Here is a 27,868-nt window from a genome sequence, read left to right as displayed (position 1 = left end):
AAGACCAGCTAATGTTTTCAACATCAGATAATCCCAGATTTTATGTTTAATCAGGTCCAAATCAACTCTGAAATCGAAAGTCCAAAACTATCCATTACGCTTAAAACGTGAAGCCTTTGTTGTGTTTATCATATCCCTAGTTCCGCCACACCTCAAAGGATGAAACTCAAATACAGCAGATTTGGAAAAACGACCTGCACCAGACTATCTCGAAGCAGCACATTCCCAAGACAAGCCTTCCCCTTAATCCCATGACCCATGACCGCACTGTGCCTTAGGTCACACACCAGCACAACACTCTCCCAACGTCTTAAGGATGCAGCAAGAGCACACCACAAGACCACATGTTTTACAGGGGACTAAGAACCAAGGCACACTGGTGCACACAGGCCTCTCACCCTGCAGATACACTGTCATCTATCACCACTTTTGTTCCACTAAGCAGCTTGAGAAGGTACAACCACAATTATAAACCACAGAATATATGCAAAACCTTGCAAAAAAAAAAAAAAATCCAGGTTATGGCTGCTTTGTGTCTTACATTTTTGAACGACCTTCCAACATTGTGAAGTGGCACTTAAAGTTCTAAAACCTGAAAAAAAAAAGTTTGTGTGGAATCGTGTCCAGAGCTGATTTTAAAAAGAGATCAAAAAGTGACGTCTGCAGCGAAAAATCTTTTGATTGCTTCTTAGTCACCAAAACGTAGTTAAATAAAAACAGTATAACAACTCCCCACCCCAAATGCAACAACTCCTTAGGCCCTCAAGTCAAGTGCTGTTTTTCCAAGTCCTGTCAAATGATGTGTTCTAAACAAAACCAATGAATAAAAGCGTATTCCTCACCTCTAATACTGGTCCGGCTCCCAATATGATTTGCTCCACTCCACTGGCAAAGCCCTTCTGACTGAGGGCAGTCAGATGATGAATGAGAAAGTTTGTGCTTTGCGTCTTCCCAGAGCCGCTCTCCCCAGATATGACGATGCACTGGTTCTTCTGTCTCCTCAGCATTGCGTGGTAGGCCACATCCGCCACGGCGTAAATGTGCGGCTCCAAATCTCCCAGCGTATGATTGTCATACATCTTCACATACTTGGGGTTGTAGATTGGCAGGAACTTGAAAGGGTTAATGACGATGAGGATACTTCCAACGTAGGTGTAGATCTTTTCCTGCCGGAAGCGTGAGCGCAGGTTGTCCAGCAGCGAGCGCTCGTTGAGCTCCGGCAGGCAGCACAGATCGGCGTGGTCGCCCTGAGAATCGGGTTGCGGCAGCAGTCCGCGTTCCACCATGCGCCTTCGTTCCTCCGTCACCTGCAGCCACATCTGGAGGCTGCCTCCGTAGTGAATAGAGCCATCCAGATTTTTCTGCCTCAGCAGGAAGCGATAATCATCACCGCCAGACAGCGGACGGTGCTCCAGAGCCACACGAGGCCAGAGCATCATCCTCTGCACGGGGCAGTCGCTGGGGTTCAGAATCCATTCTTCCCCACCAAACTCCTTCACCTCGGCTAACACATAACACTTGGTGCGGTCCAGCTGCAACCGCTCGATGACGCGTTCGATGGCCTCAGCAGCTGTGGTGGTCTTGCGGGCACTGATTGGACAGTAGATGGTACCCTCTGCGAGGGCGCCTGGATAGATGCGCACGGTGAGCTCTGAGTTCTCAAAGCGCTGCCGTCGGCCCAGGGTGCCCATGCCACCAACGCCACCAACGCCATCGCGAGCACTCATGGCGGAGCAGGAGCTCCCATTAGAGGCAGCAGGCCTGGTCCTGGCACGTCCTTCACTGGACTGGTGAGACCACTATCTCATGACATCACCACTGGAAGAAAGAAGAATAACAAGGTAAAGACCAGTAATAATCAGTATAAAAGTTCTTGTAAGAAAACTGGGGCTGTCAATGTTAACGCATTTATGCCTGCAACTAATCTTAATTCGTTTAATGCATATTATTACCTGGTGTAGATTATTCGCATTACCTATTCTGACCTAAAAGTCTCTCTTCTGCAGAGAGTTCTGTATCGTGTAGCACACTTAGTTCAAAGCAGTGTGCTACACGGTCTTGTACTGCGTTCATCAATGCAGAGTCGCAAACGTGAAGAGTCAGCGTGGTGTGCTCAGCGGCAAATTTTGCTTTAAATAAAAAAAGACGACGCAGTTAGAACGGGTACCCCCGCATACAGAGGCTTTAAGCGGACATCCAGAGTTCGCCTTCTACCTGCCAGATTACTGTGAAATAAAGGCCACCAAATAAAAAACTAACACAGTAGAATAAAGCCTACTGTGTAGCTTAATTATTGCTGACTTATTGTTTTCCCACCAAAACACAACCAGTTTACAGTTACCATTTCTGAATTACATTCAAAAACAAAATGACCCATTTTAAACCTTCCTGAATATGAAAACATGACAAACTGAGATGTGTGATTTGAGACATTTTTATAAAAACATTTTTGAAAACGTGGGGTTTTTTTTACATTTCAAGCTTACAAAATTAAGCTTTTAGGGATTATTCACAGTTCTAGAGGGCGATTAATCAGATCTTTTTTTTTTAATTGATTGATAGCACTAGAAAAAACAGAACAATCTCAACATCTGTACAATGAATGAACTTCTCGAAACTCATTTACAGTCTGGGATTTCTACACAGCCCACTCCACCCCACCAGATTACGAAATGCACCAGATTATAACACGTGGCCCTGGTGTGCTGTTACGTAATCTGCTATGGGGTCATATTATTTTGCTGGAGACTGACATGCAAACTCACACTGGCTAAAGGATAAGTCATCAAGCTCAGTGGGATAACCATTAACACTCATGCCCACTGCGAACGCTCACATAAGCTCCTCGCAGACCCCGGCAGCAGCAGCTGCCATCCTCTTTGCGCCACGCACAATCACGCCATTCACAAGTTCCCACTTTAATGCACAGTGGCGGGGCATCATGGGGAGAGCGAGGGATCAACAGAGAGAGACGGGAAGAGGCAGGGTTAAATTAAAACATCCCAGCTGCTGCGGAGATTTCTCTGCCATTCTGATTCCATTTTAATCATCATGCTGGAGATAAATCTGTCACACAAATGTCACCAAGAATAACGCAATGAAATAATAAATTGTTCTATTTTTCTTTGAAGCGCCTGTAAAATAGCAGAAACATTTGCAAATGGCAAATTTATGCATCGCATCGGATAACAATGAGAAGCAGTGTATCCGAGGGTAACTGAGGATTAACGTTCTTTGTGGTTGATTGGAAAGGCTCCGACTTTCTGTGAATGAAGCTCTGTATTACTTCACAGTGATCTCTACTTTTAGAACACTTTAAGCTATAATTCAGCAGATTAAAAAAAACAAACTGTTTCACAACACTTTGTTTATTATAAAGCAGACATTACGTTCCTATGCATCATTAGATTTAGATCCTTTTTCTTTTTTTTTTTTTTGAAGACATTTTAATGTCATATTTTTTGAATAATTTATCACTTTTTAAGCTTCATCCATTTTCTAACACCCTCTGTCCTTAGTAGGGTCATGAGGGGTGCTGGGCAGACTGGTGACAGACTGGTCAGGTCACCGGTCTGTCGCAAGGCAACTACAGAGGCAGACAGAACAAACAACCATGCACACACACACACTCACACACCTTGTGAGAATTGGAGAATTAACCTGACAGTCATGTTTTTGGACTGTGGGAGGAAGCCGGAGAGAACCCAGCATGCACATAGAAACTCCGTGCAGAAAGACCCTGGGCCGGGAATCAAACCCAGGACCTTCTTGCGCAGCCCACTTTTTAAACTTACAACAGGTATTTTAATGTTTGTTTGTTTTTTAAAACTATGTTTTCTGTTTGTTTTCTTGTGGAGGCATGTGATTGCTGTTCATAATCTAAAAAACATATTCTGCTTCCTGTGCTATACTTTTGCCAGCATATTGGCGTCAATGTTGAGGGTGGAGTCAAGTTGGAGTTGTGGCTAAATGTTTGCCTCCACCACCAAACGTCATACTGTACATTGCGTGTTTTATTGAATACTTAATCGCCATTATCAATTTCTGGCACAAATAAACCAGGAGTTTAGCTCATATGTCTTTAAGAACACCTGAAGATAACCAATTATATACTTTATTAAAGATCAACCACAGCAGAAAACGTGAACTCGAGATGATGGAGGGGATAAAATTAGCTTGTGCACACAGACGACCATGAAGGGCTCCAACAGGGAAATGACAACAATGCTGCACCTAGTCCGGATAGTTTCCTGTCAGCCTCTACCTAACCTGCCATGTGTTGCCTCAGCAGCTCTGCCACAACCCGCATGACACTGAAATGCTGCACAAGACAATGTTTTACTATCAATGCAGAAATACCAAAGCAAAGAGAGAAACTTCTCTTTGAAATAGCGCAAAGTTTTTGATATAAGGATGTTAAATTGAAGTATATAGTGGGAGAGCTTTCGGTCTCCCTGTTTAAGCTTTCAGTCTATGTCTGCACATAGGAGTGTGAGTGTTTCAGGCAGCAAGTCACAGCCTGTTGTCCTGAACAGATGGTCAGCTCACTGCTTAACGGAAAGGGAGGGGGGTCTTAGAGCTGCACATAGGACCGCACTGACTGACTATTTGCCTTCAAACAGAACCTCAACCAATCGCTACAGTGCGATCAGAACCGTCGTTGAGAAAGTTTTCACGCGATATGTACGATGTGAAAATCTAATGCAGCTGTGTACGGTCTGTGCACATTGTTTTACTTGTTGATGTTTGGGCAAATTAAAGGTCAGCATAGAACTCCATTTTGAAAATAGGCGCAAAAAAGCTGTTTTAATAAACAAAAGGTACTTTATATAAAAATGTACTTAGTCAGTAAATGTAATATTAAATAATTATTAAAAAAATAAAACAAACTGACTAAGTGTAGCGAAAAATATTTTAAGTTTCAAGTTGCAAATACCTGGCATTAACTTCATTAACGTTTAGATTCTCTAAAAAGTTTCCTAAGTTTTTCCACACTTTATTATAGTAATCAACCTATGACCTCTGTAACCATTAAAAGGGCATCCAAAACAGTGTTGTATCGACACATTACCCACAGCTGAGCCCAGACTACGACAAGATGACCTGAGTTTGCAAATCTGCATCTGAACAAACCACAGAACTTGTGGGACAAGGTTCTCTGGATCGATGAAGCCAAACTACACACATCTGGCCTTAATGAACAGCAGCACAAACGTCCCATTCCAATTGTCAAGGACGCCAGACGCATGCTGATTTGGGCAGGATTTTTAGCAAAAGGTTCCAAGCACCTTACAGTCTTTAAGCCATGACGCAAAAAAATGTTTAAAAAAAAAGCATCTAATTTACTGCATGCTGTAAATAATGTAAAAATGGCAAATATGAAGAGCAGAGTGAGACAAAGAAGAAAATATTCTGAGGTATGACATCATGTCAGCTGATGGCCGTGTCTACCCACCAAATGTTATAAGGTTTAGATAAGTGGGAAGTTTGGGTCCTGGAGGAAGAAGCAAAGCAAACGGAGCCCAGCGAGAAGAAGCCTACTGAGGCCTCTCCCCCGTCTCCTTTCTCCTCACACAACTGAACCAGAAACAGATCCATTTACATGACATGAATGGTTAGCGTTAAGGCAACACAGGAGAGTTATCTGATCTGAAATCAGCGAGGGCAGATTTCCCTCCACCCCCTTTTCCTCAAGACGCAGCAGATCAGGGCAGATACAATCTCAACATACCAGAAATAAGCAATGCTGGATTTCACATGAGCTAAATATTGGATTTGTAGATGGCACAAGAGGAGAGTTCCTGCTTTGAGGTATTGTTAAAGTTAAACTTGAGTCAGATGCTATTATTGTTAAACACAAGGCTGGGAATAATTATCAGAACTCGGATTAGAGGCTTAGTGCGACCTTTACCATGAGCAAACTACGGGAACAATAGCTGATATTTACCAATTATAAAATTCAACACAAAAAATGTTCAAGAACAATGTGAAAGGTTTTGAGTCATTTATGTAAACACAGTCACACAGTCACTCTTTTAAAAAAAAACGCTTTTGGTGAATGCAAGGCTTTCTCGTACATAACAGGTTTTTGTGCTTTTTGGTTGAACTGGTGACGTTAATATCTAACTAGCAATTTTCTTTAGTTTGTCCTGTATGGAAAACCAATAAAGATCAGAGCAAACGTACCGAACGTATTGAAGAGGCCTTCCTCTAAACCTACTCTATCCATAAACACGCACAACATTCAGTAGGCCAGATGTAATTTGTTAGGTTTCTCTTGGAAAAATCAAAGCGGTGTTCAGAGTCTGTATTTTATATAATGGGATGTTGTAGAAAAAGGTACACATATCTGAAAGACTGGTTAGTCAAGTTTCCATGGGTCATGACTTTGCATGTCAACCAAACCAAGGTTTTATTTTCTACACTAAGCATAAATTCAAAGTGGACTGTTTTGAAAATTATTTTAGACAGGGAAGCTGGGAAAAATAGACGCTGCTTAGCTACAATATACATCGTATCATCCAGCTGTCAGCATGTCTGTTGCTAAAATAAACAGACTAATTCAATGTTTTAGATATTCAGGTTCCATGTACCTTACAAAGGGAAGACCAGTAAGAACAAACACTCTGCACAATCACACTGTCATTAAATATATCTTATCTCTTTCTTCTTTGGCATCTTTACAGTGCTATACACAAGAAACTCTCGGTCCAAGGTTGCTTACAAACTTGTGAACAGTCTGTTTAAAAGATACTGATGGAAAAAGGAGGAGGAAGATTCTGCATTCTTTTTGTAATCGGAGCATTGTCAGTGAAGCCTTATTGGACGCTTGCAGTGAAGTGTAACTGTCTGACTCCACAATGCCGGCCATTGTTACACCGGTGTTAAGAATCGAGTTTGGTCAGCTTTCTACAACATGAGGTCATCCTTTTGAAAACTGGAAGACTGTCACTGTCATCGTTCTCCGTGTGTGTGTGTGCGTGTGTGTTTGTGTGCACTCAGGAGTTTGTTGTAAAACAAACTCGCATGACCTCTTCAACTTTCTAAGGTATCATTTGTGATTACTAGCTTTTACAATCCCATTTATTAGCTACGTGCCAGGAGATTGCACTGCTAGATCATAGTGTTAAGCAGTCAGTTGTGTTGTAAAAAAAAAATCTCAATTTAGTTTCTGAGGTTTTATTTATCCCACTTCTATAAACCAGCAACTGAGAGAGTAGTAGCCCACAGCTTGGATAAATTGATTGTGTCAACAAGGACATTCAACAAAAGAGTAGACCCACAAGGCTGTTCACCAAAAGGAAACTAAACAAACAGTAACCGCACTAAATAACACTTTTAGTACCAGATTTGTTAATGAAACTGAACTACAGCCAGGGATGTTGTGAAAGGTCTAAAAATGAATGATGTACTGATTGTGATGTTTTTTTGTTTTTAAAGTGGATCAATCATTTTGAATGATGAGTATGTTTTGGTAAGTTTTAAACAACCATGAAGCAATGGCTTACGCCAGACATACCATCCAAGACTGAATTTTGAAAGATGGAAAATAGTGAACACAAAATGAACCGTGGGAAAATACACGCAGAGGCTCACAGACAGACAGGCTGGATCACAAGAATAGAGATGTTAGGAAGCATCAGACAGAGACGGACAGAAATGATAGGATGTTAGTCTTCCGAAATGTGAGCTGTGGGAATGTGAGAGCAAGAAGCAGGGAGGAAGAGAGGAAAGACTAACAGCCAGTCTGGCATCAACTTGGACAGAGGACAATGAAGCGCGAAGCACTCATATTGCCGAATAATTAGTCTGACAAAGCCTTTATGATTATTTAATACAATGGAGGGTTTTCTGGCACTACTCCACCATATGCCACAAGATGCTCCAACAAGATGTTCCAAATAATTCCTCCAACACAGGCTGAAACTGATTTCTGTCCAATTCACAAAACCAGCAGGACTTTTCTGGACCAGGTGTGATGCATCTGCCTCACCACTGCTTGCGATCACAGTAGACAAGTACAATAATCAACCACAGGTACCCAAGTAAGACAGGACGACTCTGATCCATCTGATCATGCTGCAGGAAGCAACTGAAGGCTGCAAATTCTGCAAGCGCCGCACAATATCTGGCTGGTACATGTCATTCCTTTGCTCCTGCTTGAAATTGTTGATTAGCTGTAAAATCCTAATCCAGATAAATTAACAAAAGTGGGGGGGAAAAAATTCTAATTTTTAGATGATACTTGTAAGATAAAAACAAAGTGATACTGTTGAATTTGATATTGTTGGCTACACCTTTCCAACGAAGTCGAAACCGGTTTGACGTCATTACAATGTATTAATAGAGCTAGGCCTCATCAAGCCTAAGAGTTTCTTTTGAAGTTCTAGAGTCGGGAAGAGAGGAACCAGAAGTATTAATTCGTTTTTCTGCATAACAATTTACCATAAACAATCAGATTGTTACTAGTGACTTTATAAAAGATGCAGTGGTAGTAACACCTCACAAAATTTCACTCATGAACATACAACACTTTGAGTTTCTTCTGCATTAACTGGCATCACTAAAAAAATATCTTTGCTGCGTCTTAGGGCAGAATGCATATATGAAGAAATCTATAAATCAAGGATATATTCAATCTGCAAACATTTTCACGTGACAGACTTGTGCAAAAAGAGTTGCATTCATTTTTGACTTCAATCTTGTCTTGAAATATTCAAGTGTCATTAGGAGAATATTCTTGACAAAATAACCTGGTTATTCAGTATATTCAGGCCATCAGGTGACCCTCACCTTTGGGCAAAGAATGTCAATGATTATCGACCTGACCAACTGCAGCAGCCTCTGACCAAAACACTCCCTCCACATTAGGCACAAGGGTTACCCGTCTTTTTTCCCTGTTGTGCACATCACCCAGAAATGGGGCGAATCGAGAATCAACAACCACATGACCCTCTTTCATTGCTCCAAAGTCCAAGCTTTGTACTCTCAGATGTAAGCCTTTTTTTGCTGATCAGGTTTACTGAGCTGCAGTTGGAAACAAATTAACAAGTTAAATAGACAAACTAAGCTATTCTGAAGTCGGCATACCTCCAGCTAAAAGATATCCGACTTGGTAATAGGCTGCTCCAGGCAGAAAACTACTCAAGTCAATCCCTAACAAAAAGAAAGGTTTCTGCTCGTTGCTGAGGAAACCGAAACATGGCTCCATTTAATGTTTACCGCTCTTTGGTGGTTTGCCTTCACTTTGTGTCTGCAGCGACAAGTTTGACATGAAGAGTTTCACAACCTATCAAATCCCAAAGTATTTCATAACAATTGCTTTTCCACTCAAAGAGGCCGTAGTGCATACACAAGAAAAACATGCGAAACGTTGGAGTTTTCAGTTTTGACAAAGCAAGAAAAAGAAAAAAAAACATCTGAATTTTAATTATTTAATTAATCTAGTATCACCTACCTATGAAAAATTATTTGATTACAATTTCTGGCTGTTTGCCTGGTGGATCTCTAGCCAACGGTGAATGTCCTTAATTATAATATTAATGGTCATATTGTCATCATCAGTCGACTCCTGGTATTTGTGCGAGTTAGTAATTTTAGCTTCCCAAGCTGCATTTTCCCCAGAATATTTTAGATATGCTCTGCAAAAAAAAAATAAATAAAAAAAATAAAAATCCATGAACAGGTGAATTTTTTATGATTAATCTGTATGCATTTTCATAAACAAAATCCCAAATAGGGGACGTTGTGAATTATAAACCACAAACAGGCAGGTCCACTATATACATATAAAGTCATACCGACCACTCAAAGCCCTGCAGACCGATGCCACATTGACCCAGGCACACTCACTGACCAGCTTGGAGTTAAGTACATTGCCCTTGCAAATAGACAGGATCAAGTTGTAATGTCACCTACATTACATCTACAAGACTACGAGGCTGTCTTTTCGGATTGCATGATGACTACTCTTCCCATTGAGTCACAGTTTCCCACAGTACTGCAACATATTCAAAAATAAACCGGAAACCATACCTTACAGTGTCATATAGAATTGTTTACCCTCAAAAGAAAAAAAAATGAAGATTTGACTTTTTTGTACTGCAGAAATACTAAACTCAAACAGTTTACAGCAGATAATTAAAATCCAGTCACAATTCCAGCACTTTTTAGGTGTCACCAAGAAGCCCTGGTGACTAGGAGTAGCAAGTCTGTGCTTGGATCACTGTCTGCACCGTAATTAAAAATGACTGTAGGCCTCTTAGCGGTGCAACGGATATCTGAGGCAGGTCATTCTGGACGGGGGCGCCCGGGCCGGCGGAGACTCCCTCTGTATTCCTCTGGCCAAACGTCAGCAGGTGACACATTACCAGCATGGAAATATGACACTGGAGGAAGTACCAAAGGTGCTTGCTAAACTACGAGGCTGTCTTTTCTAAGAAGGCTCCAATCATTGTTGTTGCCTGAAGAAAGAGGAGGGAGAAAACAGAGGAAGGAAATCAACTGAGTGCAGCTGAAGTCCCAAGGACAACACGGGAGGAAAACACAGATTTCTGGTTTGAATCGACAAATCAACAATAAACCTCAGAACAGAGCTGGATCTTGTGGGTCAAACATTTGCAATCAATTTTATCCAACAAATCATAAAATTTAGCCAAAAACAAATTGAAAGAGCAAAGTTTAGTCACAAGCTCTTAAATGAGTGCTGGATTTATTTCAGCACCCCTACACAAATCCAAACGGGTCTGAAAGAAACACAAACTTGTTAAAATATTCCTTCTTCTGTAAGCCTGACTTTTTGTAACAACTTTCTAATTTATTATGCTCCCACTTTGCTAAGTTGTGAAAAATAAATTTTAAACCGTTAGCAAACCAGATATATTTAAATCATTATCATGCACTTCGATTAAAACAGCCACCAGGTATTTTAAAGATGAAAAATGTGGAGTTTATACAAAAGAGCACCGCTCAAAGTAAACAGCGCCACTCCTCTGTTGTTACCAAGGAGATTTCCACTTCCCATGTCCACTCCCAGGACAACGACAGCAGACGTGGGTGAAACAGGAAGTGTTTGCACCGTGGGGGCTTCAGCAATATGACACCATTGTGCCGCTGTTGTTGAATAATATTTATGTTTTTACCTCAACGAAGGTTTTCACTTTCTCTCCAAGAAAGTCAAATATGTTTGTCAGAACAAACTGTGCTATAAATGATGTATCCATATGTACCAAACTGATCAACACAAGTATCATTTAAATACTTATGTTAAATTATTTAAGTCATTCTTTTGACACAAATGCTCATTTCCATTAATTTCAGAAAAAGAAAACGCAAACTTCAGTCTCAGAAAAGGAAACAATTACATAAATTTTTTAAAACACATTGTTGTTGCCAACACAATCACAGGAAAGACCGATTACTTGACAGTAGTTCAAAACACAGCCATTGAAAACCTGCAAATGGAGGGTGAGCCACAAAAGACCAAATCTGAAAACGTTGGCTGCCACATAGAGAGCTGTATCTAAGAATATTAATGGAAAGATAGGAATAAAAAAAAGAAAAGAATGGTACTGGTCCAATGAAGATACCAGAGAAATTTTCTCCCATGTTATACATTTCATTCCTGGTCAGCTACACTTATTCTATGTTGACCAGAAAGACAAGTTTGGCTGTTTGGAAACATTTCTGGTCATGAAACAGACTGTTACTTTATTATGGTAACTCAGTTTTAAAACTATAGTTGGCAAGTTACAGGTAGTATGCTCACCTCATGTTTACGTTTAATTGTTGTAGTGAATGGGAAAATGTTTTCCTCTTCAACTCTGGACTCCCTTTTAGCTCTGGAAACATCAATATGACAGTCATTTGGCTGATAGAGTGTGAAAAGTGCACCACCCTGCAATGAAGTTTTCCAGCAGACGGTAGGCATCAACAATTACTCTTTGGACATTTTGTCTTTTAAGTTTAAAGGTTCCCTGGAAGTTAAACATGGGTGATTACACTTCTGTTTTATAAGATGCCAAAAACCTGAACTTCCTGTGACTACCTTACATATGGGTGTGAAAAGCCATGTTACATATGCAGAGTCTGATATGAACGTCCAAAGAAAGAAAGGAGGCCAGACGCAGAACTCCACCGGGAGCAGCTGGGTTGAATTAATCTGATCACAGTCACTCGAGACGGTGGAGCCACAGCGTGTTTCAGAAGCATCCCAGAGGTGGCTCTCTGCACGACTAAAAATACACACAGTCTCCTTTTAGCAGATGCTGTGTCAAGCTGTACTGAGCGGTAGACTGGTCTGGAAGTCAGACAGATGCAAACAAAAATCCATGGGATCAACAATAATGCACCAAATAGAACATGTATAATGAATCAAGCTGTTGTAATGAAGTACTTGATGCACAGATGATTTTCCAAGCATGGTCTCGTGTAAGGGAATGCCAACCGAGAATATTAACTTGAAGAACAGGTGCAGGTAGAAGTTTATATGCACAAAAATGACTTTTTCACTTTCACACCACTTTTACAGGTTCTGATTGATACCATTGATTGAGATTATGCAGAGTTCACATCCTGTACATTTAGACATTTGATCCAGTTGTTAAAACCTTTCAGTAATCTCTAAACCACCAATCAAAAGACCAGAGTTTTGTAAATAAAAAAAACATACTAGAAGGCACAGAGATTAGAATAGACTCTACACGTTAAAATAAATCAAGTCTTTTGCAGCTAACTCAACACAGCTAATATTGGTTATAGTTGCTCATAAAATGCCTCATCACCACAAATCAAGGTGTGAACAAGGAGGTCCCCGTCAAAAGAAAGCAGGTACACGTGTCACTGTCAAGGTCAAGACATTAATCATCTTGTGGAGCAAAGCGATAAAATAACAAACCTCTAATCCAAGCAACACACACAGCAAGCGCAGTGCACACTTTTCAGGTTGTCAGCTGATTGTAATGACAGGACATCTAGCGTAAGGCTGGGTCTGAGCTGCAGAATTATCCTGAGCACATCTGTTTAGCGTATTAGGGGGGAAAGAATCCCGACCTGTAATTACAGGGGCGCGCTGCAGAGACTCTCGCCGTCTTCTCTGAGGATGGGGGATGACTTGCCGTCTTTCTGCCCTCAGCAGATCGGAGGCCGTTTGAAATCTGAGCCTGGTGGTTCAGCCTGAGCCGCAGCCCACGGAGAGACCGGGTGAGCTGCTGTGCGATGATAACGCAGATTTGGCTGCCTGCCTCAAAGGGGAAGATGACAGAAGATGTTGGTGAGAATATGTAGTGAGGGAAAAAATAGATTGATTATGGTGGTTCATAGTGGAAGGAAATCTTTCAAATAGATCCAGGAGTTGAGAGTTCATTGTAAGATTTTTTCTTTGAAGATTGCCTCCTTAGATTGAACACCTTCTGACAAATCCAGACACAACCAAGGTATTGTTTTATTTAGCCTGACTTCTCTTGTTCATGCATCGAGCCATTGCACCAGAAAAGTGTGAAAAAGAGTCAAGAGTTTGTAGACAAGACAAGGCAAGTAATAAGCCTCCAGCAATGAACAATATAGTTTATCTCTCCATTGTTCTAACGAAAGAAGCGAGCAAAACAGCTATTGGACTTTAGTTTATTGCATACCTAACCATTGATGTAAGCCAAGGATAACCTATAACCCCCAGCTGATTGCAAAAGCCCTTAAAATATATTATTTCATACTAAAAGGTTCAAAAAGGTAAGAGTATATTTGCAAGACTTTGCATAAATTACTTTAGAATACAGTTTAAGGTTGAATACACTTAAAGAGCTGCACATAAGGATACTCCAACAAATTACAAATCATTCAAATGCTAAAAACATTCCACAGCTACAAACCTGTTCCCAATGTAGGTCTACTTGTTGAATTCATGTCTTTATTCAACTAAAGCAGATCAATAATCCACAGAAACTGGCGTATTGCAGAAACTCCTTAGCCCCCTTTCTGAACAATACTTTATTGTCTCAGCTGAGGTCAGAACAGTCAAACCCTTCACATGAAGTCCTGCTGAGCTCACACCAACTTCAACTCTCCATTTGCACAGCTAAGTCAGCTGGATGTCTTACATTGCCCACCAGTTCAAAATCCACCACAAAACATGGATCAAAATTATTAACTTACTTGGTTAGAAACTTTATTTACACCATCAGGTGTAAATAAAGATTCTGGGCCTACCCTCAGGTCTCCTCCAGTCAGAGATGCCAGAAAAACTTTTAAGGGAGGCTCACTGGAGGTATTCCATTCAAACCCCTGAATCACCTAAACTGGTTCCTTTCGATGTGGGGGAGAAGGGACTCTTATTTGAACTCCGCCAGGACAATGGAGCACTTCAGCTGCTTGTGTCCAGGATATCATTCTTCTGATAATGATTTATATCTCAAGACCACATGTGAGGGCTGGAATGTAGACAGACCGGAGAACTAAGATTCTTCCTTCTTGGCTCAGCTCTTTCTATGGCAGACTATGCCTGCAATGCTGTAGGGCGTAGAAAAGGTCAAAATCTATCAACCCATCTTGGTACGAAGAAGACCAAAGACACTCAAACTTCTGTATTTGAGGTAGAAGACTCACCCCCAAGCAAAAGGGAACAAACAATCCACCTTGAACTGTTGACCTTGAGCAGCCGATTCTAGTCATGACTGGTTTACACTCAGCTACAAATTGCTCCACTATATGTTGAAGGTTGGGGCTTGAAAACACCTGGAGAATCACGTCATCTAAAGCGTCGAGACGAAACCCTCAGCTTCCCAACCCAGAGGATACTATCTCCATAACTAGATCCTGTCCTTGAACTCTACAAGCAGGATATGAGAGGAGAGGCAGCCAGAGTTTAATCTGCGTTAGTAACAAGCTTGACTTTCTGCAAAGGATGCAGCCACAGTTCTTGTTCTGATTAAGGAGGGACTGGATAGTCCTTAAAAGAAACTGCAGCACCATATTCTATTGAGGGTCAAGGACTGCTGTGAGTCTCCACTTTAAAATGTAGCAGGACAACCAAACTCCCATCACCTGTGAAGTTGGTCCTTATGGTCCATCGTTTCACATCCAGGACAAGTTAATCTAACAGATAACTGGTCAGAGACTCCTTTTCAACACACTGAAGTAAGTTTTCCCAGGGATACATGCATAACATAACCTTTGGTCCTCTAGCTTAGATTGGAACCAAGACCCCAGTCTGGTAATCTCTAGGGCTTGCCCCATTACTTCATGCAACATTAAAGAGGTGTCCTCCCTTTTTGCCCACCGCATGCAGTGCGAGGAGTTGAGGTTGTGTTTGTCAGAGCTGGTTTGGCAGGAAAGGGCAGGGGTTTGCACACCCATTCCCAATATCAAATAAACAAACTGGTTAAATAATTTAATCCAATTTTCACTAGAAAGTGAAAAACCTTAAGTTTAACCTCTAAAAATTCTATATCATCGTCTCATTTACGACACTAACTACGCATTAGATGAGGCAGGAGAGGAATGCCTGCCATTATTGAGCCCAACATGAGGCCAAATTCAAAATCCATCTTATCAAGGCTGGTTTACTATCAGTTTCTTTCCGTTATCTCCACTCTTCTTCCCCTTTTTGCCTCATTCTGAGAGAAAACAGACTACTGTGGACTGCCAGAATTTCTAATAGATAAAGCCAACAGAGCAATAGTGAAGAAAAAACTTTAAGCCATCCCAGACATTAACCTCAATGCATCAGATCATTTACTCAAAACTTTGACATCTTATGCTATGCAGCATGGGTGTCAAAAAAAATGCAACAAAAAAACATTTTTTGTCAAGTTGGTTGTTGGTTACACATGCAGTTTCTTATTTTTATTTTCCTACATGCAAACAAAAAAATTGAGCAGGTAATGATGAGTGGTGTCATGTTTAACAAATGGGCAGTATTGTCCACCATAACACAGCAGCACATGCCTGGGGATTAGCCATGGGCCCTGTCATGTTTGTGCTGAGAGGCTGCAGGGGGGCCAGCAGCTTTGTCACCACTGTAACATAACACGCAGAAATTCAGCAAAATATAGCTTTGGTTTCAGGGAGCATCTGAATGAGCAGCTGACATTTAACCCATTAAGACACCATGCACAGCTGCTGCTTACCGTTGCAATAATTTCAAAACGGACCTTGTACAAGGCCTTGCAAAAGTATTCATACCTTTTTACCTCCTCGTTTTATGTAGAGACGAGCTTTGTTCACCCAATCCATAAATGGAAGGAGAATGGCCCAAATATATACATATGAACTGCCGAACATACCCCACAAATAGCAGGGACCAGCCCATCAAAATATTGGTAAGAGTGGTTTCTTTTTATTTTTAAGCAATTAGGTTTCTAAAGAACAATTTGGTTACATTTAGATTTAGGAAGAACAAAGCAAGGCATTTTCTGCTCCATGTCTCCCTCTGACCGTTGTTAGGAGCCACAGTGAGTTAATGAGGGGAAATGCAAAATGTGAGGAAGCCTGTGAGGCCAAAGTCTCCCTCACATAATGGCCTGCTGAAGAAAGGGGAGCTTTGTGCTGCAACACAAGCAGGTTCCTCTTTAATGACTTCATGGCATGCCAATCACTTACGCCATACAACCCCATCATGCAGCCACACCACCATTCAGAGACATCCCGATCATGTGAGCAAAACAGCATCCAATTCTTAACCATAAAAAACAAAAGTTCAGAAAGTAACAGGTTGGGGATGAAGATGGGGTCATGTTATTGAATTGGTAACAGATTGTTTACTGCCTCCGTTTACAAGAGAACAACAAATTGCTATAATCATAAATTCAATGTTTCTAGACCGGTGCTGGTCGCGCTGCCCTTTTTAAAATGTTGTAGTTCTTTTGAAGACTTGCTTATTTAATGGATTATTTTTTCCAGAGTAGACTACTGAAAGACCTTTGGCATTTGTTAATACCATGTGGATTTAACAGAATTTTCCTTAATAGAATAGAATAGAAAGGAAGGATCTGTGGCTACATGCCTTTGTGGACCAAGGATGCAGATGTCTGTCAGTGTGGAAACTCTCCGGTTCTACAACAGTCTCATGGATGGGAAGAAGACATTATTATAATGTTAATGTAGCTAGAGTTTTTCTGACTTGAAGCACTGAGCGTCTACCATCATTAGATAATCTTATGGTCAATGTTCACTGGCCAAACAGGGATCTTGCTTTTTTAATTAACCCTCCCACAGCCATGAGACACAGGGTCACTTAGAACCCATGCGTTTTTCTCTATGTGCGGTCCAGCGAGGTCATACTGACCCTGCGTGCGCTTTCACAAGGTTTTTTGAGTGTGGTTTCGGAAACAGGCTGATGGGACGATGCCCCCTGCTTCCCGGCTGTCCGTGAACTTTGCTGCGTTCCTCCTGAGAACCGCGCTAAGACAGCTGGAGGGTTAATGTTCATCAACTATTAATAAAATAATTTACCCAGCAAAAAAAAAAAAAAAACCTGATAAACTAGGGGCATTTAACAAATCGTTTATCATTCAGCGTAATCAAAAGAATTTTCATTTATTGTCAATATAAATTGCAATCAATGTTCAGTGTTACTCCATTTTCTTTTTAGTTTCATAACAAAGGAGCAACAAATAATTCTTAACACCACATTTATCATTATTATAATAGTATCACAAAACATTGTGATAAAATTATAAGTCCATATTGTCCACCCAATGGCAAGATATGCATGGGTACAAAACAGTTTGTTTACAAGCGCAACGTAAACCCAAGTAGTGTGTATACCAAAGAAAAGCATGCACAACAGCTACAGTCCTTTATATTTAAAGGAAATACTTTACAAAATGTTATTAGAATTTGTACTTTTATAAGGCTTGGAAAACATTTCAGTGACATTTTCAGCTTCAAAGACATCCGGTTTGTTCATTCACCGCGAGGCCACACATCAGGTCTGACAGGGCGGCAGGAGGTGATTCAAGAGGTGACCAAACCTGAAGCCATTTCATTGTTTCACAAAATGTTCACAACTTGTCTTAAAGTGATAGCATGCAGTACTTAATATGTGGTAGTTTCGGCTGTCACGGCTGTGAAAGAGATCAACTGACTCCAAACACAATATTTGTACTTCACACCTGATTAAACAGAACATTAACATTGATGGTCTGTAAACAATAAAAGATCTGAAAGAGTCACACTCTGCCATTACTAATGTATTGCTATAACAACTCGTATTAGCATGCAAAGCAAGCCATGGGGATGAAAACAAATGAATTATTACTTTCTCCACATGTTAAAGTCACGGTTTAATTGTGCTTCTTCAATCTAGCCACCGGCCTAATAACTCAATGATGACTTGAGGAGCTCATATTTGGGCCATCACTGCAGTTTGTTTGATGAAAAGTCGCCCCACCATGCTTAACTCTGTATGTTTCTCTATAAAAATTACGTTTAATATATTTCTACCTAATTAGGCAAACAGGAGACTGTGGAAGACATTAGCTCAGTTTTGTACAGATGTCAAAACTTTAGGACGAACAGAAACGTTGCTATTCAAAAACATCATCATTTAAGTGTGCTTGGATGAAGCTGCAAGATTTCTGTGACAGACAGAAGTTTAATGCTAAACATTTCATAGTTTTACTGTCTTTTCTTATGACGCCCATAAAAGTTTATGCAAGAGTTTCTTGGCGACAGACTCAACATTTCTGATTGGTAGCCTGCTTAGCTCTCACTTTTTTTCCTGGGAGAGAGGCCTTCATCGTACAGGGGGGAAAAAAAATCATCCCCAAAGTGATTTGTGTCACAAAAAGTTGTTTTGAGCCAATTCTTTATTTACTGCAGTGTGTTTGAACAAAATTAAGGTCCCAAAGGCTGTTGAAGACATGAGCTCACAATAGTGAGCTAATAAGAAGAGCTAATAAGAAGAGAGTATCATTCAATGCAATAACTTGACTCCCAGTCCTTCTCGGTCCAATTCTGAACCTCCTGCAGAGTCAAATCCTACTAAAGGGAGAGTCCGAGTGGCTGCTGGACTTGCCTGAAGAACTCTTTGCACGCAAAGAGACGAAGAATTGTTTCATACAGTTCTCTCTTTAAACACGACCGCTGTGCTTTTCTAACTCAATGAGAATACCAGCTTCTCTGTCCTGGTTTACAACTTCCCCTGAGCCAATGATGGGATTATTAAAATGATGCTACAGCAGGTCAATTTGAGCAAATTAGATTTTTAAGGTCAAGTTAACTCTCATTATCTTTGCAATTAATTGCACTTTAAAGCAGTAAAGTTTGTGAAAAACAAGATTTTCTCTCCTGAAAAACCTTTAGGTGCAATAATAGGATGAACCAGAGGACAGAAGGTCAGGTTGATTTTACACCTGGTAGTCCGGTATCACCAACTATCACCAATTTTGGTCACCAATCAAACCGATTATTTGATTGGTGACCAAAATTGCAACATTTGCTGTGTTATTTTCAGGAGGTGTGTTGGCTTCACGTTGCACTGCGTAAAACGATCCAAGCCCTTGAAAAACCTGTTCCCATGTTGCCTTTAGTGGCACAGCACCAAGAACCGCAGAAGGAAACCTCTGAAGAAAACATGAGCACAACTTCCTTCTTCATAAAATGTAAAAAACAAAAATGTAGTGGCTTCAGATTTTAGCGGTCGTAGAATTTCTCTTTTGTCGGTGGTGAAAGAAAACCACAAGCTATTTCTCCTGCTGGTGCTAGGTTTGAGAGTTTGTTTTGGTTGCATTTGTCCAGAATATCCTACACTATAGTCCACTTCCTGCTTTCGGAATGGTATCTGGTCCACTTGAAATTCAGATATATAATTGAACAGTTCACCAAGAGAACCGATACCCAGGGGTTTAGGCAAACAAATTTTATTTTCCAGTCTGCATCAGAGTCCAATTGCATATGCAAATCTCCCCAAACTAAAAGCACTTTGTAGGCAAACGATCCAGAGTTTGATTAAAGCGGGCTACGGAAAGCTGGTGCGACTCCATCCTTGGAAATAACTGATTTTTATACAACAACTTTATCTATTCTACTTTTAGCTGCAGATCAAATTAACTCACTCCAGCTCTGTGTGTCTCCTCATTGAAGTGAAAGCCATTCAGATTTTTGCTGTGCTGAAACCAATACACTTAAGTCTGAAATGCACACATCACACATTCAAGTTTTAAGCCAAAAACTTTTTTTAAAAAAGACAAAGTTCATCTTCATTCATCAAGCATATCCTCTTAAGAATGCTTGAGAACATTTCTCTAAAGTTGCAAGGATTTTTTGCTCCAGGCAGACCAACATTGTCCATCATCTTCATTTATCTCCTGCAGAGACTGAAAGAGTTATCCAATATCCCGAACCCCTGCTCTCCCCGATGGCGTCTGTCGTATCTCTGCGCACACCACCGACGTGATAGAAAACTGTGGCCAGTCCCTTTAGAAATAGCAGAGCCAGGGGCCTGTGGGGTGTCAGATGTCAACGGGGAACCAGTTGCTGGAGTCTGAGTCCAGCTCATGCTCACAGCAGCTGTGTCTTCTCAGAGCCCACATTCCTGCAGGACAGACCCACTCTGTCCTGCAGAATGGGTCTGCAGAACGGAGTGGGTCCTTCAGACGTCACCTGCGCCCATCTAAACAGCATGCAGAGGGACTCCGAAGAGAGGTTCACTCTTTTCTGACTGAAGAGGAATGAAAGAAGTGGGTCTCTCAGGGGTGGGTCTCCTCTTTCACATATACGATCAGAAATCAAGCCATAACGTTATGAATGTAGGGATGGACCAATAAATTCCCCACTCATTCAGATCCGATCAGTGATTAACTGGTTAAGTAGTCATTTCTTTTCCCTAATCATTACATGAATCATCTACTTTGATGCATTTTTGTTAGTTTAATTAGAGTTATATAAAGACAGAGCAGACATGCTGTAATACACAGATTGCAATTCCTTTGGACTCCGAACCTTTTTTCCCCTCTCCTGTACTTTCTAGTCGACATCAACTCAGAAGCAGTCAGAATAGGATTTACACGTCCAGAAAACTGAACAGGCTAGAGAAGACCTGATGACGTATATGTGAATGTTAAAAAATAAAAAATAAAATAAAACGAGATCAAATGTGATGCTCGGATGCAGGGTGTTTTGTCTCTGCTGTTCTCTCCCTCCATTGACAGGCTGCACGGCGCAGCCATGATTCAGCATCTTCTTCACCTCGTCAGACCTCACTTTACACCTCCAGCTGCTCTGCAGAAAGAGTCGCCTGCACTGCGTTAAAAGCCGCACTGTCTGACCTCTGCTAAACGACACATGTTCCACCACATTGCTACAGGCAAAAACTAAGAAAGAAAAAGACAGAGAGAGACAGAAAGGGGGGGGGGGCAGCAACCTCTTCCCTGTCAGGTCTCAATGACCCTGGATGATGTAGCAGTTCGCCTCCGTTATCAGCTCCGCGCAATAAAGTTTTGTCAGCTTTTTGTACCCGTTTCTGCACCTCGACCGCAAACGCCTGTCCAGATGCGCACGGCGACAAAACTGCAACGCAAACAAGCACGCGGACAATCGCGATTAATCCCGTGTTTGAGGCTCGATCCGGTGCCCGGGGGGATGCAAAGCGAGCCGTCTGTAGCATCAGACAACTTGTTACATTGCTCACATTTCACAAACACACACACGCCTTTAACTGTGACTAATCATTTAATGATGACTTCTGTCACACACACACACACACACACCCAAAACGAATGACAACTGAAAACAATGTTTCAAATGAGTGCAGATGAGAAGAACTAGTTTGTCACAAAGACCAAGCAGTGATTCATTCGGTCCCCGAGGCTGATTTCCAGCCCACCAAGAGACAACTACACATCTCTCTTACCTCCAGGCGCGTGTTGAAGTTAACTCAGAGCTAGTCTTCAGCTCCCTTTCCTCGTCGGGCGAAGCTGCACAGTTTACGCACGCTTGTGGTCCCGCAAATTGACTAAGTCTCTATTTTAACTCTCCGCATTCCCGCTGAATTGGGAAGGTTTTCATTCCTTCTTCTGCCCACCGCGTGCCGACAAAAACTCCTCGAAATTTTAAAGCTCGCGGCGAGCACTTTTTGCGTTCCTCTTCTCCCTCAAATTTTGTTATTTATTTATTTTTTTATCCGAGCGCAATTTAAAACGCAGCTTTCCGCGGCTCACTCGCTGAGGACTCCGCTTTGCCTTTTTCTAATCAGTGCGGCCACACGAGGCGCGTCCCCGCGGCTTATGGGCGGAGGGAGGGAGAGAGGTAGGAAACAATCCCAGAGGGAGGGAGGAAGAACCTCCATACGAACTGCGAACCAGAGCGCGCTCCGAACGCGGAGTGATGATGCGTTCAAATCACCTCGGGTGTTCTGTCCTCGGTTTAGGGGAAGAGCGCCACGTAACTGCGTTTAAGTTAAAAAATAATAACATTTCAGACTATTTCTGATAAACAATGCAGTGTGAGTCTATGCATTCACACAGAAAAGGGAAATTTACACAATGGAATGTTGTTTAGACCTTCTCATGTGTTTCTTTGTTTCAATGAGAAACAGAGCACCAGAAGTACAAAAAACAGAAAATAAATAAACACCTATATGGAAAATTAGTGAAAGTTATTAATCAACTAGTTTTGTCAAGGAAGCAATCACCACAAGTGGCACACTTATTGCAGTGCAATATGTAAGCATGTTTCTTTGTTTTTATTACCACTTTAAATTAAGAGAAATATACCACTTTTCTCTCGTATCAATAACAATTGCTTGCATCTCAAAAACAGGCAATTTACACATTTTTCAAACTTAAGAATATGTTGAACTCATTTGTGACACTGTTCCAAATACAACAAAATTCCAACTCCAGTTGATTTTAAGGCCTGTCTCGCATTTTTTTCTTCCTTTTTACCAGGCTTTTATTTGATTGATTGATTGATTGATTGATTGATTGATTGATTGATTGATTGATTGATTGATTGAACTTAAATCATCTGTCAAGGCTGAAAATTAGAAATTCCGACTATCAAGGACAGCTCGAACACATCATGACAAGAGGAAGTAAACAAAATGTACCACGGCCGCGAAGGAGCCAATGAAACACCCCGTGTTTCAAATAAACTATAACTGAGCTATGTGAGTCAATTTTAAGTTTATTTAGGGTTTCAGTTAACGGGTTTTATATAGTTGAGAGATCTGTAATCTCATTTTGTGTTATACAAGTATCGAAAAGAAGCACTATTTATTTTTTATTGCGTATGTGAGATGTCAAAAACGGTTACCCTCTGAGTTACTCCACCACTCGGATCCCCGGATGTGCGGAGCCAATCGGCTGCGAGCTTCCCATTCTGTCTTCCCAACTGTCCAGATGCGGCTTGAGGTAGCCAGAGCAATGAGGGACAATAGTGCAGTTTTCACGCTGTTCGTTGTTTGAATGTGTCTTTCAAAGGTAGGGACATTCAACGAACAGTGCATGTTTTAATGTGTCACTTTGTGGTGTATACGTTCTGTAGGTCACAGTTAGTTATTTAGCTTCGTGAGTTGGTGAAGGTAGCGGTTGGCTAGCTAGTGCTAACACTCGACTGTGTTGGCTGTTAGCTGCCTGCCACCGGAAAATCAACTAAACGCAATGCAGCAACACGACAGTTGTCTGCGAGTTTATGACCCAGCAGACACCGATGTAACACCGAGGTCTGCTTATAAATTGAGTCACTTTTTTTTAAACAAAAACGCAAATGAACGAATCAAGTCAACCCCTTTTAGATGCTGGATCAATGTGTGTTTTAAAGTTTATTTTGTTAAACTTAAGGCTTTGAAATGACACAAGTCAGTCATGTTCATTACTTTTGTTCACAGAGTCACTCACTAAATGTCAACACCCCTGTTTGACTGCAGAGAGTCACTTTTTGACTAAAATATAATTTTTTTAACTATTCAGTCCTTCTAAAAACGTTTTAGAGGGAGACAGTGAGGCAATAAATATAAAGATCATAACTGTGAGTTCAGGAACTTTTTTTTTCAAACGGCATGAACAATAAGAATAAGATCAAACCATACCTAGGTCATGTGTAGGAACCAAAGGTTTATGTAGCTGCTGCTTTTTAAAAGCAGAAATCAGGTCGTAATTATTGTCCCTTTATTTACTGTATGAAATGTTCAGCAAAACATCTTTGGTGAATGTTCTCCATTCTTATCAGTTCAAGTTAATGTTTATGTACTTGTAAAAATCCCATAATTGAGCCAAAATGTAATTTTACCATTAAAAACAATGAACAGCCATTTGTTGAAACTAAAATGGATTATATTTAGGTTGTTTTTCACCATACTTGGCAACTAAAAATAATAGAAAATGTTGATAAAATTCAGGTAAAATAGTTGCTGTTTTGAAAGAAATTGAATCGTTACCACAATTCATTTTCCTACTTCTTGAGAACTCATTTAAAATTCATTTAAAAGTCTGACCTACTTTTGGGAGAAAGCAACACAGATTGTCAGAGCAGTAACAATTCCTAGCTATATTGCTAATATTAATAAATGGATCATTATTAAAGCGTGCTTATATTGTCAGAGGGATTTTTTCACAAAAGGAGTGGCAGAATCATCGATAATAACATTGCTGTTACTATTTTTACTTTGTACAAACCTAACCGGCAGATTTAAAACCTTTTTTTTTTTCAGACTGACACCGCCAAAGGATGGATCCTATAGTGCTGAGCTACCAGGATAGCCTGCTGCGGCGCTCCGACGTGTCCTTACTGGAAGGCCCCTACTGGCTCAACGACCAGGTCATCGGTTTCGCCTTCGAATACTTTGCCAACGAGCGCTTCAGGGTGCTGGGCGACGCGGCCATTTTCATTAGCCCGGAGGTCACCCAGTTCATCAAGTGCGCCTCCTGTCCTGACGAGCTTGCCCTCTTCCTGGAGCCTCTGGACCTCCCGTCCCGCCGCTGGGTCTTCCTGGCTGTCAATGACAACTCCAACCAGACCGCCGGGGGCTCCCACTGGAGCCTCCTGCTCTACCACCGCAGCTCCAATCACTTCGCGCACTATGACTCTCAGAACGGCAGCAACTCGCTGCACGCGCGGCGCATCGCCAGCAAGCTGGAGCCATTCCTCGGCGCCGGCAGGAAGGCGCTCTTCGCGGAGGAGCTGTGCCCGTCGCAGCAGAACAGCTACGACTGCGGCATGTACGTCATCTGCATCGCCGAGGCCTTGTGCGAGAAGGTCCGGCTGGAGGGCTCGCCCCGCCTCCCCGTGCAAATCATCACCCCGGCCTACATTACCCAGAAGCGGGCCGAGTGGTGCAGACTGATCCAGAGTCTGGCTCAGAACGACCTCTGCTGCTCTTTGTCTTTCGCCTAGCTCGTATGCAGAACAGCGCCCCCTGTTCTTCCTCCTCCCCCGCCACCGTACCTACTGCTGGAGAAACAGAATGCACTCCCCGCATACTAGTGTGTAACCACATATTTATTATATTTCCCTGACAGTCAAAGTTTAAAAATGAAGAGGCGGTGTGACGTTTTTCCAGTGTATATGCACAGCAACGTATCGTATGTAAACGACACCAGCATGCCTATAAACCTAAAACGTGTACATGCTTTGTGAGCTTGGAGAATGTGGAACAGGAAGCCCTGAATCGTTTCTGTTGTTTGGTGTGCAGCGAATGTAGAAATGTTTACACAGATTATTGCTCAGGGTCATTTTAAATGAACTGAACTGACTATAAGAATGTGAATACAAACTCTGGCTCCTGCATCTTACCTTGTTGTTGTGCTCCAGTTTTTTTTTTCCCCTGCAGTTTCCACAGGATTTTTGTCTCTACATCTGATGTAGATGTCAGACGGAAGTATTTTGTGCCACTGTGTGTGTGTGTGTGTGTGTGTGTGTGTGTGTGTGTGTGTGTGTGTGTGTGTGTGTGTGTGTGTGTGTGTGTGTGTGTGTTTTTGGAACAAAGGGCAATGTTGAGTGGAGGAATGTATGTTATGTTCTCCAATAGTATCTCACATGCAGTCTGATCTGATAAATGTGGCAGTCGTCACATTTTTGCGGACAGAAAAGTAGCTGTAAAAATCGCAAATTTTTTTTTTTCTTTCTTTTTTTGACATGCTAGCTGTCTGATTTTTTTTCTTTGTTTCTGTTATTAAAACTTGTTTGGCTGCAGAATTATCCGACTTATCTTCAGTTTTTGCTTTAAATGTTTTCCAATGAGTAGCATTCTGTTTGACGATTTTGATAGCGCGCGTTGATACTGATAAACACAGTAATTCTGACAAAGAACAAAAAGTTTGCATTCATTTCATCAAGAGATCATATTTTGATTTGAAATTTGTTTTTACAGAAATTGTACAAATTCCTGTGAATTTACAGGAATTCCTGTAAATTTTGATGGTTATTGCTGACAGCTAACAAAAAGTTTTAGTTCATCAAAATATTGCAATATACCAAATTTTTAAAGTAATTTCTGATCTAGAAATGTTGACATGTTAGTGGTTTCCACTTCTGTCATATTTTCTACCACACTTTTTTCCTTCTGTCTTAAATTTTCATTAATATGGTTGTGGACATTAACTCCATAACACAAATACAGTGACGTATTCAAAACTGGTTTTCTGCCTGTGTTGCTCCTCCATCATCCCAGCATCTCTCGCTAACACAGAGCTAGCCACTTGAACTCCAGTAGATTAAATTGCATCCGACTGGGTTCTTGTGCTGATAAGCTGCTCCTCTTATCTGACCCAAGCAGGGATGACATTCACTCAGAACATTATGAGGATTATATGAAACTGTAAAGGATCATGCTGCGTTATCTTTATTGTTAAGAACATATCTTACAGCTGACTGTTTACACAATGACTGATGAGGATTTATTGGTTTGTTCTAAAAGAAAATCCAAGCTTTCTTTCTGGTCCTCTGAGAATGAAATGTTCAGTCAAACTGTTCATCGTTTTCATATGACGTCCCTTTTCTGTGAGGCTTCCTTCTTGCGCGCATTTCATTAAAGTGTATTTTATCTGCAGACTGATTGGTGAAGTTTTCCAATGTTTTGGAGGCTTCTTTTAGGATCTTGCAGCTCGCTTGGAAGGCCAGGCTGAGGCGTGTTGGCAGTGTTCTTCACCGTAGATTGTTTTCTTAAACTCAAATCTTCTCTCTGAAGGCTCCAGGCAGCTCTTTTAAACTCAACATGCTCTTACTTCACCACCAAACTAAATGCTAAAGGCTTAAAATGGCCAAGTTTCCCTGGAAATGCTGTGTGATATTTTAGTTTTCTTAACCCGAAGACATTTTGTCTGGAAATAATTTTACGCGAGAATAAATGAAGAGTGTCTTTTTTTTGTTTCCTCCAGAAGCTGTTTTGGTGCGATTCAAATGGATATTTCAAGGCCAAGTCGACCCATAGACCACTCCAAAAGCAGGAAGCGCACTTTCCCAGGGCATTCTGGGTAGATAAAACCTAAGCAAACGCCAGAGTGTAGCTGTACAGAGAGAAAAGGCTTGTGGTCTTTCTCTAAAAACGAGTGAAATCATACGACCGATAAAATCCGACGCTTCGCCTTCACTCTGGGTTTTTTTCTTCTTTGGATTTGTTTGACTATATTACCAAATTCCCAGTTGTATTGTTAAAATCTATATGTCTTGTGATACATGTCAAAACAACTGAATATGCAGAAGTATATAACAAAAACATTTCATGTTTCCATTTTGTTTCTACATTCTAATATAAAATACTTCCAAGAAATGATATTTTCATCCCAGAATCACCTCACCCTGGGAGAAACGCTTTATTTTTTACCTTTTGCTCCTCTTTATTTTCTCGGTTAAGGTGGCAGCAGGCCTCCCTTCATGAAAGCGCCGGCTGCAGTACGTTTGGATCCCGCTCGCTGCACACATTAACTTTGACACA

The 27,868-nt window shown here is 41.2% G+C and overlaps 2 protein-coding genes across 7 annotated transcripts in view; one reads left to right on the top strand and one right to left on the bottom strand.

The window, feature by feature from the left end:
* myo9aa (myosin IXAa) overlaps window positions 1–22,202 on the bottom strand; it is a 96,232-nt gene extending 74,030 nt beyond the window's left edge. For 5 of the 6 annotated variants that reach the window (XM_055044886.1, XM_055044888.1, XM_055044891.1 and 2 more), the window contains exons 1-2: window positions 21,848–22,202; window positions 843–1,818 (exon numbers count right to left, since the gene is read on the bottom strand). In XM_055044886.1, coding sequence (XP_054900861.1) covers window positions 843–1,727 — 885 coding nt within the window. In that variant the 5' untranslated portion in view covers window positions 1,728–1,818; window positions 21,848–22,202. Of the gene's footprint in view, window positions 1–842; window positions 1,819–13,050; window positions 13,238–21,847 lie in introns of all 6 variants that reach the window. The other variant, XM_055044887.1, reaches the window with a different exon arrangement.
* Window positions 22,203–23,313: 1,111 nt separating this feature from the next.
* On the top strand, window positions 23,314–26,130 carry senp8 (SUMO peptidase family member, NEDD8 specific). The gene is made up of 2 exons (XM_055044900.1): window positions 23,314–23,417; window positions 24,647–26,130. Exon 2 carries the CDS (start codon window positions 24,664–24,666, stop codon window positions 25,327–25,329), a length of 666 nt encoding a protein of 221 aa, XP_054900875.1. The 5' UTR covers window positions 23,314–23,417; window positions 24,647–24,663; the 3' UTR covers window positions 25,330–26,130.
* Window positions 26,131–27,868: the final 1,738 nt, after the last annotated feature.

Source organism: Poeciliopsis prolifica, unplaced genomic scaffold, assembly GCF_027474105.1.
Source record: "Poeciliopsis prolifica strain line A6 unplaced genomic scaffold, Auburn_PproV2 SCAFFOLD021, whole genome shotgun sequence".
Taxonomy (NCBI): domain Eukaryota; kingdom Metazoa; phylum Chordata; class Actinopteri; order Cyprinodontiformes; family Poeciliidae; genus Poeciliopsis; species Poeciliopsis prolifica.
The sequence above is the reverse complement of the archived record's forward strand: the minus strand, read 5'-3'. Positions and strand labels throughout refer to the sequence as shown.